Source organism: Rhinolophus sinicus, chromosome 3 (assembly GCF_057876585.1).
Source record: "Rhinolophus sinicus isolate RSI-liver-muscle chromosome 3, RSI-T2T, whole genome shotgun sequence".
In the NCBI taxonomy this organism is placed as follows: Eukaryota; Metazoa; Chordata; class Mammalia; order Chiroptera; family Rhinolophidae; genus Rhinolophus; species Rhinolophus sinicus.
The window spans coordinates 192,721,853-192,735,787 of record NC_142503.1 but is presented as its reverse complement, the minus strand read 5'-3'; the positions used below and the strand labels follow the sequence as shown (position 1 = coordinate 192,735,787).

Below are 13,935 nucleotides of genomic sequence, written 5' to 3'. Positions count from 1 at the left end.
CTTACCACTAAAAGAAAGATAAAACACTAAACCTTTAAAAGGCTGAGAACCCTTATAAAGGCCAGGAGGGTTGAAACTACCCATTCACTGTAGGATGGGGTATAGTGTGTGGGATTTAGTTGTCTAGAACCAGTTCTTTAAAAAAAGGGGGGGTGGAGAAATAAGGTGAAATGTACATAAATATTATGATTGTGGGGGGGAAATAATATCTCAAGATTTTGGTTTTGTGGACATTATAATTCTTGGTCATAAGGAAGGATATGAAAAGCATCTCATATAACAGTAGCCAGAAAGTACCAACCAAGACACCGAAACAGCCCGATCCCAGGGCTGGCCCCCCAATCACAGTGATAAACCCTGACATTTTCCGAGTGCCTGCATGCTGCCGAGTGCCTTCCCATGTGTAGTCTTGTAATCCAAATGACCCATTTAATTCAAAAAAAGGAAACAAAACGGGAACGATGGCACACCAAGGAGCGGGACTGGCAGTACTACTGGCTGGAGAAAATAGTACAGGTGCCCAGCGTGGTAACAAAGTTTAGAAAACGCGCAGTGATCATGCTTAGAATAGACATGTCATGGCAGCCGGTTCTTACTTTAAAAGTGAGGTTAGATGCAGCTGCATCGTAGGAGCATACGAGCGTGTAGCTGCACCCTGGTGACCCTGCTGACTAAGACACAGAGCTCCTGTTCCCAAACCTACTGGCAGATCGTGACGTCACCAAGCTGCATTGGTTACTGTTATCACTACTAATACTCCCCCTTCTTTTTGGTGCTTCATAACACAGAGAATATTGATGATCTGGTGTTTTGTTTTGTTCATTTGCATCATAACTCCACTGCCTCCTTTATGCATTTACATCCTTTAACCCCCAGATAGATAACCTAATATGTGGAATCTGGGTCTTAGACGGGGGTAAAAAAAAAAAGGGTTGGACCAGCCTAGATGGAAGAACAGGTGGCTCTAGAACAGACTGATTCATCACCTTAGGGTTTCTTATATTACTTGTTTCTTAAATTATTTGAACCGCAGAACACGAGAGAAGATCTATTCCTTAACAAAGGAGCAGAGGGGACACAGAGGGTGTGGCATTAGCTAACCAGAGAGGTAAAACAAGAAGAAAAAGCTTGACCCACCAGTGTCCCAGTTGCTGATGGTATGGGGGGCGCTAGACTGATGTTCCAGCTGCCGCTTCATTAACTGGCTCATTGTCAGAGCTCCCAGGGATCCCCTTTTCATCTGCCTATACTGAGCTATATGGAGGAAATTAGGAGAGGATTACTAGGGGGAATTGATTTGCACAGCACACAAAGGCTCTACACATCCATCTAGAATCTTAATTGAACCTTCAGCAGCTATTCATAATTGTTTGGTAAACTGTATGCTTCCGTCCAGGTGAGAAACTAAGGTACAATGTTATTCCGGGTACCTTTCTTCACTCAGTAAGGAAAGAAACAGTACCTGTGAGCAGTTATCTGCAGCTGTAAATATGTACCCCAGTTACCACATAATTATTGTCCTTTACTTTTTTATTTACGTACTCTGCCTTGTTCCAAAAGGTACGTGTGTGTGTGTGTGTGTGTGTGTGTGTGTGTGTGTGTGTGTACACCTGTATATTTTGGAGTAGGATGATACATATCAACCCCAATTTTTAAAGAGAAATTGAAACAAATGAAATTATGTTACTTGGAACCAACCAGCAAAGAGGTGGTCCTAAAACCAAAACATGCGGACTTGGAAGTCAATGCTGTTTTAACGTCTGCATGAGCCTCCACCAACTGTTTGAAAAAATGTGAATCGAGTGACATTCCACAAGCACATTCTAGCACACATCTTTGTTTTAGAAAATAGCGGCAACATTTTTACCCTGCAATGAGGAACTGGCAAGTATCCCACCAGTGAAATGTCGAGTTATAAGCATTTCCAAACCAAAAAAACAATGAAAAGCACTTCTGCCAATAGACTGCTGAGGGAAAAAGTCACCTGCCTCTTGCCCTCCCATTCTTCTGCGACCGATCCCTGTCACCAGCCCAGTGAGAATGGCAGAGCACCGTTGATGCGTGTGCCTTTTCTGCATGATCCCAAACACTGGGGTATCTGAGCACTTGTGCTGATTCACTCTCTTATAAGGACAATTTCAGAAACAGAAGATCTGGACGACATGGCCCAGAAGGGGACAATAGAAACTGGGATGAGTGTATGGCCCCTAGAAAGCCTTGAACGTTACACACAGGTTTTCAATCATCGTACTAAGGCATCAACTTGGTGTGATAGGAAATCAACTATAACATTCTTTTTAATGTATTTAGCATGGTGTTTGATTCATGGTGGTCATGGCATATTTAGCTACAAAATAATCAGGTAATAAACTGATTAGAAGAGAGGGGTGTGATGGGAATTCTTGTGTCTTGGAGTCCATGTTCACGGAATTCATGGAAATGACTATGCGAACTAATATGAAACACCTCTGATTCCTCTGGTTGATGGGTATCATTTACAATTTTATGAGTCACTTGAAAAGTACAGCTTCCATAAAATTCCAAAGCAGACATCTTGTAGAAGAATTAACAAATTTAACAATGAGCAGCATCTGTCAGCCTCAATCGAAGAAGAATTTCAAACCTCTAGTGACTGAATGATTTCTCCAATTCTCAGTTGTTTTTAAAGACAACAGAATTCCCTGAGAGTCAAGTAAAAACCCTTAATGTGTAGCTCAGTGGACAAAGTACCTGGCATTATGCCTCCGAGAACAAACACATCACCAAGAGCTGTCCACCACATGCTTTTAATGAAGAGGAGAAGTAAGGCGGAAATCTAATTCTGTGCCATGCTAAATCCAAAAGGCCTCCATTCAGTCATGACTTCGGGATTCTGATACATTTATTTTGTGATACATTTATTTAACTAGCCCTGAGGTCAAACTGATTTAGTCGTCTTGACTATCTCAAATTATACCCAACTTGGACATCTAACTAGAAACCATTATCTTTTTTTTTTTCCTGCGATGACTCATACAAATTAGGAGGAGAAAATACACTTTTATGATATTAGTATGTGGACTTAAAAATAGGCATTTTATCATGTTATCAAACAGATCTTTTGTGACAAAAAAAGACTCGCTATATTCAGAGCTAGCCGTTCTTTGCTACCAAAAGGGCAAATAACTGTCCATGGAAACTCTTTCTTAGAATTGCTAATAACCTCTATTTAAACTGAATTTGAGTTAGTCCAAGGCAGCGTGGTAGACTAAAAAGAGCATAGGCTTGAAAGTCAAACAGACCAAGCATCAATTCCCGTCTCTACCACTTAGTAGCTGTAGGTCTTTAGGCAAGCATTTAGCCTCTCCAAACCTCTGTATTTAAATCTATCAAATGGGGTCAACAACATCTGCCACGCAATGCTGATGCAGGACTGAATAAGATAACAACGTGTGTACACCACTTAGCACAGTGCCTGGCACATAACACGTGTTAAATAAATGGCAGCTAGTATTACTACTATGACTGCAAACTCTCTGAGAACAAGGTGTGTCTTCTTTATTCACATTTGATCCCAAGTGTCCAATAGACACTTACTAAATAGTTGCTGAATGAATGAATTCATGAATGAATGAATGATGAAGATGATGATGTGATTCCACACTACCAGTCCAGCATTTCAATGAAAAGATCTTTATCTGATTTTTCAGGATCCTCCTCATTTTAAAAGAAAGTCAAATGGAAATTAACCAGCTTCTGGGGCAGTGTCAGCATGGAACACAAAATATACCAGCATATTGAGGAACTTGGACCTTTGTTTCTATCTCTGATTCCTGCTGAGAATTTCCCACGCTCAAGTCTCTTAATTGCCTCCACTGAGCCAGGTGGACACCCTTACTTTCACCTCAACGCAACTAAAACTCCTCATGACAAAATCTAGGACCCAACAACAGAAAGCCAGTTTCAAAATGGTTGCCTCTTCTAGATTTTGTAAAATTTCATGCCATTTTAATTTTCTGATACAAAAGGGTTAGGTGCAGTCATGACTTTGGGGTCACGAGCTAGCTGATACATTTATTTTATGATAACCTAACCCAGATAAAATTTTGCCAATGCTATAGGTGATTCAAATTCAATAACGGTGTCCTGTGTACCAATTCTGCCATGGACAATGCTTTTCACTTGCCCCAAAACCAGTTCCGTATCTTATGTTTAGGCTAGCAATATATAATCTTATTTTATTGAATGATGAAATTTAATGAGTATCCCTTAATAAATTAGGGTTCTTGGCCAATCAGTAACCACATTGATTTATCAGACGAAAGTGGGCCCGCACTCAGGGTCTCTGAGAACATACAACATAGTGTCACCTAGGAAGCTAACGCAACATTAACAAAAGAAAATAACAATACCAAGAGCATGAAAATTGAAAATAATGCTGAAGATAATGTTCCAAAATCAATGTACAGGAAATCTTACTTGATATTGAGGAATGGCTACTTGTTTCCGGCACACCTGCTTCTAATGTAGGGGCAGATGAGGATTCTCGTGGCATTTCCAAAGTTGAAAGTCCTTTTGTAGCGGGATCTACAAACAGAAATATTATTTAAAACTCAGGACACTGATTAAAAGCAAGTTCAAGAACCTTTTCCACATATCTTTTCCCCTCTTGCCTAATGCATCCATTATACTTAGATTATATAACCATTATATACCATTACACGCTTTCTGACCCTGCTAATTACCCTATTGGAATTACACACACACTGGTTTCCAAGTCCCAAGGAGAATTGCTTGCACATTATACTCTGCAGATCTGTGGATATGCCCCTCAGAGATTAATGAGAGCACAATTACAAAAGTACAACTAGGCATGCTCACACTGCCTGTCCTTGAGCAGGTCACTTAACCTTTCCAGAACTGAATCTCTTTTCATCTAATACTGAAATAAACTAATGTTTACAGTCATTCCACCTATATCATTTCACCACTTCACCTTTGTCTTGCAAATTCCTTTTACATGTCAATTTATACAAAAAAATTCCTCCTCCAGGAAGGTTTCTAGGACTCCTCCTCCCCCAAAAAAATGCAAACAAAAAACTGGATCAGGTGACACTCGACATAATTCCAGAGCACCCCATCCTTAACCTCTCCCTAACTGAACACATTATAATGTAATTTTCTATTTCCTCATCTATAACTTTTCCTAAACCACAAGTAATTTAAGAGCAGGGACTGTATCTAACATGAAATAAATATTTGCTGTTAACTCAGATTTTATATTTTATTAGTTGAGCAAGAAACAGACTGTATCATTTGCTTCTTCTTTTTGACAAATATATCTCAGGTGAAATATATTCAGCATGTAATACTGTCCTATGAATCTATCAATAATGGGAAACAAGGTACCTCCACATTATTCTAGGTAAAGGTTATCCTTTATCCCTCTTTGAAAAGTTGAACGGTTTATCATAGCAAACCTAAAATTCTTTACAAACCTCCTTGGCATCTTAAGCAGCAATATATAGTGAACACAGTGAGCAATGTGGAGCCATCACTATGGGTTTTCATGATGGCACCATGCTATATGTAACTCGGGGATACCCACCCCAAGTGGCTTCAAGTTCTTAAGCTTACTAAGGTCTCTGTCTCATCCTTTTCCTATGGCCAATCGCTTTTTCTTGCCACCGAGCAAGCCACCAAACATACGTACAATTTAAGTATGAAGATGCTATTCTATTATTGGATGATCACAAAATTTGCAAAACTGTCAGAAATAAAAGAAAAATACATCCTAGGTGAGAACCTGCGAGAAAACTCTTTGAACATTGATTTTGAAACATCTATTTTTGATTTTCAGAGGTCTTTCTGAATAGATATGCTTACCACATTAATAACTACTTGATAACAAAAAAAAGGTGTAATTGTAATAATGTTTCCCAAATTCTCTTAACAAAGCATAAATAACTACCCATTTTAAATTACCTTAGTCATTAAGATGTTAAAGATTGGGTTATTTTTCTCTTAGATACGCTCCCCAAACTACTAGCTAAAAATGTGCATAATTACCTCTGACACGTATCTGTTTGATGTATGCTGCAGTAATAATCCCACCAATAACACAGAACAAGAAAGCTTAAAGCTAATTTTGAAGAATCCTTTGAAAGATTATTAAGACTTTTAGAGGTTTGGTATGCTTATTAAAATCCTTGGTGTGTCTTTAATTTTAAAGAAATTACTGTAAGGTAGTTATTAACAATCATTAGTGTATCAAGATTTTTTAATCCAGGCAATTTTTGCTTACTCTTAAATCATTTTATGAAGCCTTCCATTTTTATGCAGCTTAAGATAACAAACACTTGAATAGAGCTATACACTTAGCTTAAACTATTTCTGTTCAATTTTTTTTATAGCGATGTGCAGAAAATGTCATACTATTAATTCATTCATTCATCAAATATTGGCACTTGGGATGTAATCAATTTTTTTTATAGCGATGTGCAGAAAATGTCATACTATTAATTCATTCATTCATCAAATATTGGCACTTGGGATGTAAACATCCTAGGCACTTGGGATGTAATCAGCAAGCAAACCAAACAAAATCCTTGCCTTCAGGATTTTATCCTTTTAGTGGGAAGAGACAGACAATAGTATACATAGAAGTAAATAAACGATTGCATGTTAGAAGAGTTAATTGTTTGTAGAAGAGAAAGAGATTGCAAGATGCCAGGTGAGGTGGAAGGATGTGGCATAGTCCAGGTCTCAATGGGAACGTGATGTTTGATCAAAAAATTAAAAGAAGGGAGAAAGTGAGTCAGGCTGATATCCGGGGAAGACAGTTTCCACCTGCGGGAACAACAGTCAGTGTAAAGACCCTAAGGTAGACTATGTAGGGGATGGTCAAGAAATGGCAAAGGCCACTGTGGCTGAGCAGAGCTATGGAGAGAGCAGTGCAAAATAAAGTCAGAGAGCTGCTAATGAGCAATGGGACCACGTAAAGCATTCTAGGAATATAAATGACTTGAGCTTCTGCTATTAAAGAAATGGGGAGCCAATGGAGGGTTTTAAGCAGAAAATGTTATACTCTCATGTTTTAAAGAAGCACTGGCTGTTGTGTTGGGAAGATAAGAAGTCAATAAGGTTAGAAGGCAGGGGACTAGTTAGGAGGCTATGGCAATTCACCCAGGTGAGAGAGGATGGTGGCTCAGACCAGAGTGGAAGCAGAGAAGTAATGAGAAGGGTCAAGATTATAGGTATGTTTTGAAGGTAGATTAAGGTAACCAGATAAAATGGAGGACATCCAATTAAAATTTAATTTCAGATAAACAACTGATCATTTTTCAGTACGAGTACATACCATACAGTATCTGGGAGATGTGGCCCTAATTCTTTACTCCTCCCTGAATCAATGCGACTTTGAGGTTCCCCTCACCACAGAGGTAGAGTATATTTCCCCTCTGGACCTTGGGTTCAGCCATGTGATTTTTTTGAGCTAACCGAGTATTTGCAAGCATAACATGACCAAAGGCCTGAAATGTGCCGGCACCATTGGGCTTGCTCTCTTATGCCTCCTTCATTACCATGAGAAGAATATTCGCAGGCTTCATGGGTCCCAGGAGGAGACTGGCCACCCAGCCAAGCCCAGCCTAGATTAGCCGACCCCCAGGTAACCAAGAGACTCTCAAACTGCTTACTGTTGGATGCTGCTGAGACGTTATGCTTGTTACACACCATTATTCTAGCAACAGGTAGAGTCATCTCCGCATACAGACAATATGTAAAACCATAAGGGTATATGAGATCACCAAGATAGTGAGTGTAGACCTTGGCAAGTGAAATTTGGGTGAAAACTAGTGGGGATGAAAGCTTCATGGGAACGATGAATTCTTTTTAGAAAGAATAGAATGGGAGAAAATTGGAGATAGGGATAGGCTAGGCAACTCTTTTAAAAGTTTTCCTAAAAGGGGCGGAACAAAATGGGTTAATATGTGGGAGACTTGGGATCAAGAGCTTTTATGTTTTTTAAAGATAGTGAAATAAGATTATGCTTGTATGCTCAAGTCAAGAAACTTTTAGAAAGAAAAAGCTAAGGGAGAAGAAAGAGAGGAGAATTTCTGGGCCTATATCCTTGAGTAAGGAAAAGAAACGGAATCTTGTCAACATGTGGAAAGGCTGGCTTTAGACAGGAACATAAGACAGCCCCAGGCAGGAAGGCCAGGTGTATAAGAGCAGACGCTGGAAGGTAGGAAGGTGAGGTTGTAGGAGGCTGTGGAAATTTCTTCTCATCATGTGAAATAGGCAGAGGCATTGAAAGTTTGGATGAATAAAGAAGGCAACACACATACACACACAACATACCACTATATGTTATATATACCCACGTTGTAGATTTTACATGGTTTCTTATTAACTCACTTTACAGACCTCTGTCGTTTCAAGGCCGATGCCTTCTTCCACCTACAGGCAGAAATTTTCCTGGCTCTAAGCGATAAAAAGTATCCCAGTTTCCCTCGCAATCTTGTTCAATTTTCTTGTTATTATCGGGATCTTTTTCTTCCCTCTGCCCGACTGGAGCATGACCTCTTCCAAATACACCACTGTTCACTGAACAAATTTTTACAGAGCCCCTTTGAGGTACACAGCTCTGTTCTATGAAGTCGGAAGCAGCTGGAAACCTCAGGAAATCCCCAGGCAAATAAAAGCTGAGCCCACTCTCTTAGGAGTGGCTTTTGTGTGGAGTAGTGGGAGAGGTAGGGCTGGGATTGGGAGAACAGTCCTGGCACTGCCACTGCCTGACTGTGTGACCTGGGACAAGGCACATCACTCCCCCACAGTATCAGCTGCCTCTTATAGAAAAATGAGGGATCACACGGGGTGGCCGGATGGCTCAGTTGGTTAAAGTGCGAGCTCTCAACTACAAGGTTGCCAGTTCGATTCCCACATGGGATGGTGGGCAGCGCTCCCTGCAACTAAGATTGAAAACGGCGACTGAACTTAGAGCTGAGCTGCGCCCGCCACAACTAGATTGAAGGACAATGACTTGGAGCTGATGGGCCCTGGAGAAACACACTGTTCCCCAATGTTCCCCAATAAAAAAATTAAAAAGAAATGAGGGATTACATTAGCGGTCTCGAAGATCATTGCCAGTTCTCAATGTTCTAGAGTCTGTGAATCTAATAAAATAATCATCCCTGACCAACTCCATTTTTTTGAAGAGTCACTTTCTTTTTTAGATCTAAGCGGTGAAATAAAGAAGCAGTATCATGATAATACTGCAGAAGACTCTGTTTTAGGGTGAGGTGGGCTATCAGCTTGCCACTTCTGCCAGTTATCTCTGTGCCTCCAAAGAAACACAAAAAGTGGCCCTTAAGGCAGGAAATCCATGTGCTGTGACAACTACACCATCAACTGGTAACCACGGATTAGGGTCTTGGTTGTCTCTGGGACTTTTTTTTTTAAGTTCCTGATGGCACACAATGTTCACCAGATTGCCGATATTTGGTTAAAATACATAATCAGTTGTAGGCCTTACATGATTATACAGTCAAGTCTTCATCATTCTAAGCACTCTTTGCTTTATTTTAGCCCTTCATGTTTATTCATCCTTTGGACTACATCATAGCTCACTAAACCATAGCAGAAAATAAAAAAATAAAAAGAAATCAAAAAGAGTTCAAGTTAACGACTTTTGCTGAGTGAGGACAGCTAAAATGATATTTGGACTCTCTCGATATGAATGAACCATTGCCTCTCATTGCCCAGGATGGTCAAGACTTGACTGTAGACTAGAAACAACAAATACGAAAATATTTATGGAGCCAATCGAACCACATCAGAATCCAACACGTTCAAGTAAGCAGAATGGATTCAGAGGGATTAGGAAATCATTTAATGTCACTCCAGGACATTATAAGATTGACAGTTTGATGCATAGTCAGTGCCAAGACCCTAACGAGTCAGATGCACAAACTGGAATGTAAGGCTGGAGAAAGAAGACTCACACTTACCTGGGTCTTTCGGTTCCCCCAGTTTGTCTAGGATGTTGAAGGAGATGTCGAGGTACTCTCTCTGGATGGCGCTCACAGCTATCTTCCTCTGCTTCCTCTGCCTGGGAACAATCTGAATCTTAAACTCAGATTCCTCAGCTCCCTCCTCTTCAGCCTTCATCTCAGGATTCTGTTCCGTATCCGATTCGGCACTCGTGTCGGGCTTCTCACTTTCCGTTAGATTTTCACCATCTTCAGGGACTTTGAGCAGGACCGTTTTTGCCCCTGAACTTGCCATCAGCCCACCGTGTGTCTCGTCCTCACAGCTGGGCTCAGGGTTATCATCCAGTGACAGCTCGGGAAGAGCAAACGACTTCTGAAGGAGGTCTCGTTTTTGTTTAAGCGTGAGTGGGCTGCCACTGGAAAACTCTTGCAGCTCCTCCAGCTTTGATGATTCTTCAGAGTCTGTGGGGTCTCCCAGAGCTATGAGGCTGGAGTCCTTGCCACCTGCTGACTGGTTATTTCCTGAGTCTTTATAAGAAAAGTCTTTGGAACAGTCCTCCACACTTACTTGCACAAGGGGCATTGTGCTCAGGCTGAGGACAGAGGGGTGGCTGGGGATGGAGGGCGAGGAGGCAGCATTTTTACCAGGGGCACCATCGTTTCCTTGGTCCATGGTTTCCTCTTCTTCGTCACTCTCTACTATTCGGAGAGGGGGAAGAGGTTCAAACACAAGAGAGTCGCTATCAGAAGTTGAGAGCACAGAGCGCTTTTCAGGCCCAGATGTGGAATCTGAGGACAAATCTATCAGATCTAAGTCCTCTTTGGGAGCAGGCTTTACTGGCGAGTCAACTTTGACCTCACAAGTCTCCATGCAGTTTAACCTAACTTCTGGTATTACGGGCCTTCGCGTTTCCTGAAAACCGTCCACAGCAGGGTTCTCAGGAACTTCAGTACTGTCAGGCCTCGTAGTGGAATTCTGTCTAGGACGTCCGTGGTCGTGTTGTCTTTGCGCGATATAAGCAGCCTGGGCAGGAGGCTTATCTATGTCGCACCGGTCTACGCAGGACTTCCTACGGTGCTCATCTAATGTAAACAAGAGGGAGTCTGCATTCCCTATATCAAGAGATTTTTGTTTTAAAGAGCGCAGCTTTTTTTTCTGAATGCTTTCTTCTCTCACACAGTGTAGAATGCTGTCTTGTAATGCACCCGTTTCTCTATATTCAGCCAGCTCTATTTCACCTGATTAAAACAGAAAAAGCTAGTACTATTTTACTGGGAGATTTCACCGTTTTTGTTTTTGTTTTCCCCCCTCATACTTGGGCACACAATGGGAATGAATCATAATCACCATCCCAGCTCCACCAGAAGGTAACACTGACTTTCTGGACAAGTTTTTGTAAGGTTCATTCTAATTTCAAAACCCAGAAACCTTTGGAATGGAGGAACCCGCCGTGGCAGTTTAAGATCATATTTCCAAAATCAGGCTTCAGGATAATTCCTCAGCTCTGTTCATTTGTGCACAGGAGCGGGGAGATCGCTTTTGGCTGAGGCAGGTCTAGGAAATTGTATTCAAATTGTGTGGAAGAGAAGCAAACATTTTGCAACAAATCAAATCAAGCAATGGCCCTCTAGGACGATCGTGATGTTAATGAGATATCTGTCAATTCACGTATATATATAAACGTGTCTATATATATACTGTTTGTGCATACATAGATATAAAATCAACGGTATTAAAATGTGTAGGAACATAAGAAAATCAAGATTTCACCCCAAACAAACGGTAGAGTACAACATTTCTGCATAAAATTACTAAGAGGAAAAAATTCATACTTCTCTGAATATTCATCTCAACCGGCTGGTATTTCACCATTTTGCTGCCGCCTATCCTTTTCAATCTTGCAAAAAAAGTTTGAGACTCTTTATTGCAGGGTCCAGTAGGTGTATCATGAATATCAGATTCATCAAAAACACTATCTTCTTCTAATTGGGGAGAGAAAGTCAAAATTACACTTAAGAGGTTATTCTCTCGTAGGCTGTGTCTACACAAGCATTTCAATGAAAGCATTATATGGAACGAGAACTGGGGTGGTTTCTATGCCAGCCCAAGTCCAGCCATGGCTAGGTATTTCACCCAGGTGTCAAATCGTCCACATGCTGAACAGAGCAACCTGTTACAAAGTCGCCTCTCATTTTCCATGTTAACAACTGGCAGCATTTTTAAGAGAGGCATCTCAGTATTCCAACAGAGCCTTTGTGCAGAAACTTTTCCAATGCACTTAAAACCAAAAAACACATACACGTCAGGAATCTGCAACACTGCTTAAATGTTCCTGCTTTTGGTGAATTTTCAGGCTAATTTGGCAAAAGAAAATTAAACAAAATGAGTGGCTCTCGCCCTTTCCAAAAATAGATGCCTTCTTGGGATTTGAGAGCTGGCATAGACACAGCCAAACAACACATGCACCTTACGCTTTGTGAATGCAAAATACTGTACTCTACATTTGGTAATGAAACACACGGCACACAGAAAAAGCTTAGAAAAGCCACTGGTCATCTCAAAAGCTCCACAAATGATTATGGACTGAAAGAGTAAACAAAGGAAAAAGAAAACAGAAAATAACATTTCCCCCTAGTTAAGTAAGACTCTTCTCTGAGGAGTTTGCCCCGTGTCACAATTATGAATCCCAGAAAGAATCTTTGACTCGTCATCCTGAGGCTCCATAAATAAACTGATCACTTAAGAGGGCCCGTCAAGCGTCCACGTCCTCTTCTATCCCCATTGGGCCACTTTTAAATCAGAGGTAAATCCAAAAACATATTAACGAGGAAAGGGTTGCTACATGGCAACCCACGAAGTTTACTGAACAAATGTTCTTTCATCCTTTGGAAAGACCAAAGCCATGTACAAAGCAGCAAGAGAAAAGGCTACTAAAATGCACTTAGTACCACAATAAATGGAATTTACCTACTATTCGAGTTGAATATCACTGAAATCATAGCATTTGGCCTAGATATATATATCTATATATACACATATAGATATATATATATCTACCTACCTATATAACAAAATGAGGCTCAGGTGTGATTATGATTATTTAAGATTTGAGTATAAGGGGACTGGGAATACAAGCACCAAGTTAAGTTTTGATCCTGTCCTAATACACAGAAGTCTATAAATCAGTGAAATTTGAAGCAGTAGATGTTAGATAAACTAAGGATACTGATCTTTTTCATCAAATAAAAAATAAACATTAACAATCAAAATGGATACAAAACTCCCAGTGAACTGCCACAAAAATGAGAAAGCCCATCAAATTCCTGTGTTTCTGGGGAGATACAACACAGTGATCTGTTTTATTTCTTCATTACCTTTTAAAAAATATACTCCTTTGAAGAATACAAGTTTTTAAGGAAATAGTTAAGCAACTTCCATTACATAACTTGGAAATAATTCTCAAATGTACTGAATGATAGAGACGGAAAGACTCCCATCCAGAAAGATTCATCTGGGATTGGCCCAAATACTGACACACATTGAGGATATCCATAGCTTAACTGAATCTACCCATTTCCCAGAAACTAGGACCTAAGCTGGAAGACAAAATATTTATCACAGACAGAACTTAGTTCTCAGAGTTCCATCTATGGCCAACCGAGACTCTTGGACCTTACAGCAATAAACAAACAGTCGAATGCTGGCTCCAATCCATCCTATGGAGATATTTCCAGAGCAGTCCTACCAAATCAGATTCTATTAATACCACTATATACCACTTTATATAACACCCCAAAGAGCCATGGGACACTTGGCTTTCTCCCAAGAACTGGATTAGATGATGCCACCTTTTACAAGTCTAATCACCCCATGACATGCACTAAGATATACACCTTGGCTGTCCAGCCCTCACTTAGAAACATTCAGGCTGTAATTTTACTCTATCTAAAGTTTTATTCTCCT

The 13,935-nt window shown here is 40.4% G+C and overlaps 1 protein-coding gene across 17 annotated transcripts in view; it reads right to left on the bottom strand.

Moving 5' to 3' along the window:
- UNC79 (unc-79 subunit of NALCN channel complex) overlaps positions 1–13,935 on the bottom strand; it is a 233,386-nt gene that overhangs the window by 63,800 nt on the left and 155,651 nt on the right. For 10 of the 17 annotated variants that reach the window (XM_019745590.3, XM_074327017.2, XM_019745539.3 and 7 more), the window contains 4 exons: positions 11,805–11,954; positions 9,990–11,210; positions 4,459–4,566; positions 1,138–1,254 (listed from right to left, as the gene is read on the bottom strand). In XM_019745590.3, coding sequence (XP_019601149.3) covers positions 1,138–1,254; positions 4,459–4,566; positions 9,990–11,210; positions 11,805–11,954 — 1,596 coding nt within the window. The remainder of the gene's footprint in view (positions 1–1,137; positions 1,255–4,458; positions 4,567–9,989; positions 11,211–11,804; positions 11,955–13,935) is intronic. The other 7 variants (XM_074327011.2, XM_074327013.2, XM_019745573.3 and 4 more) reach the window with 6 other exon arrangements.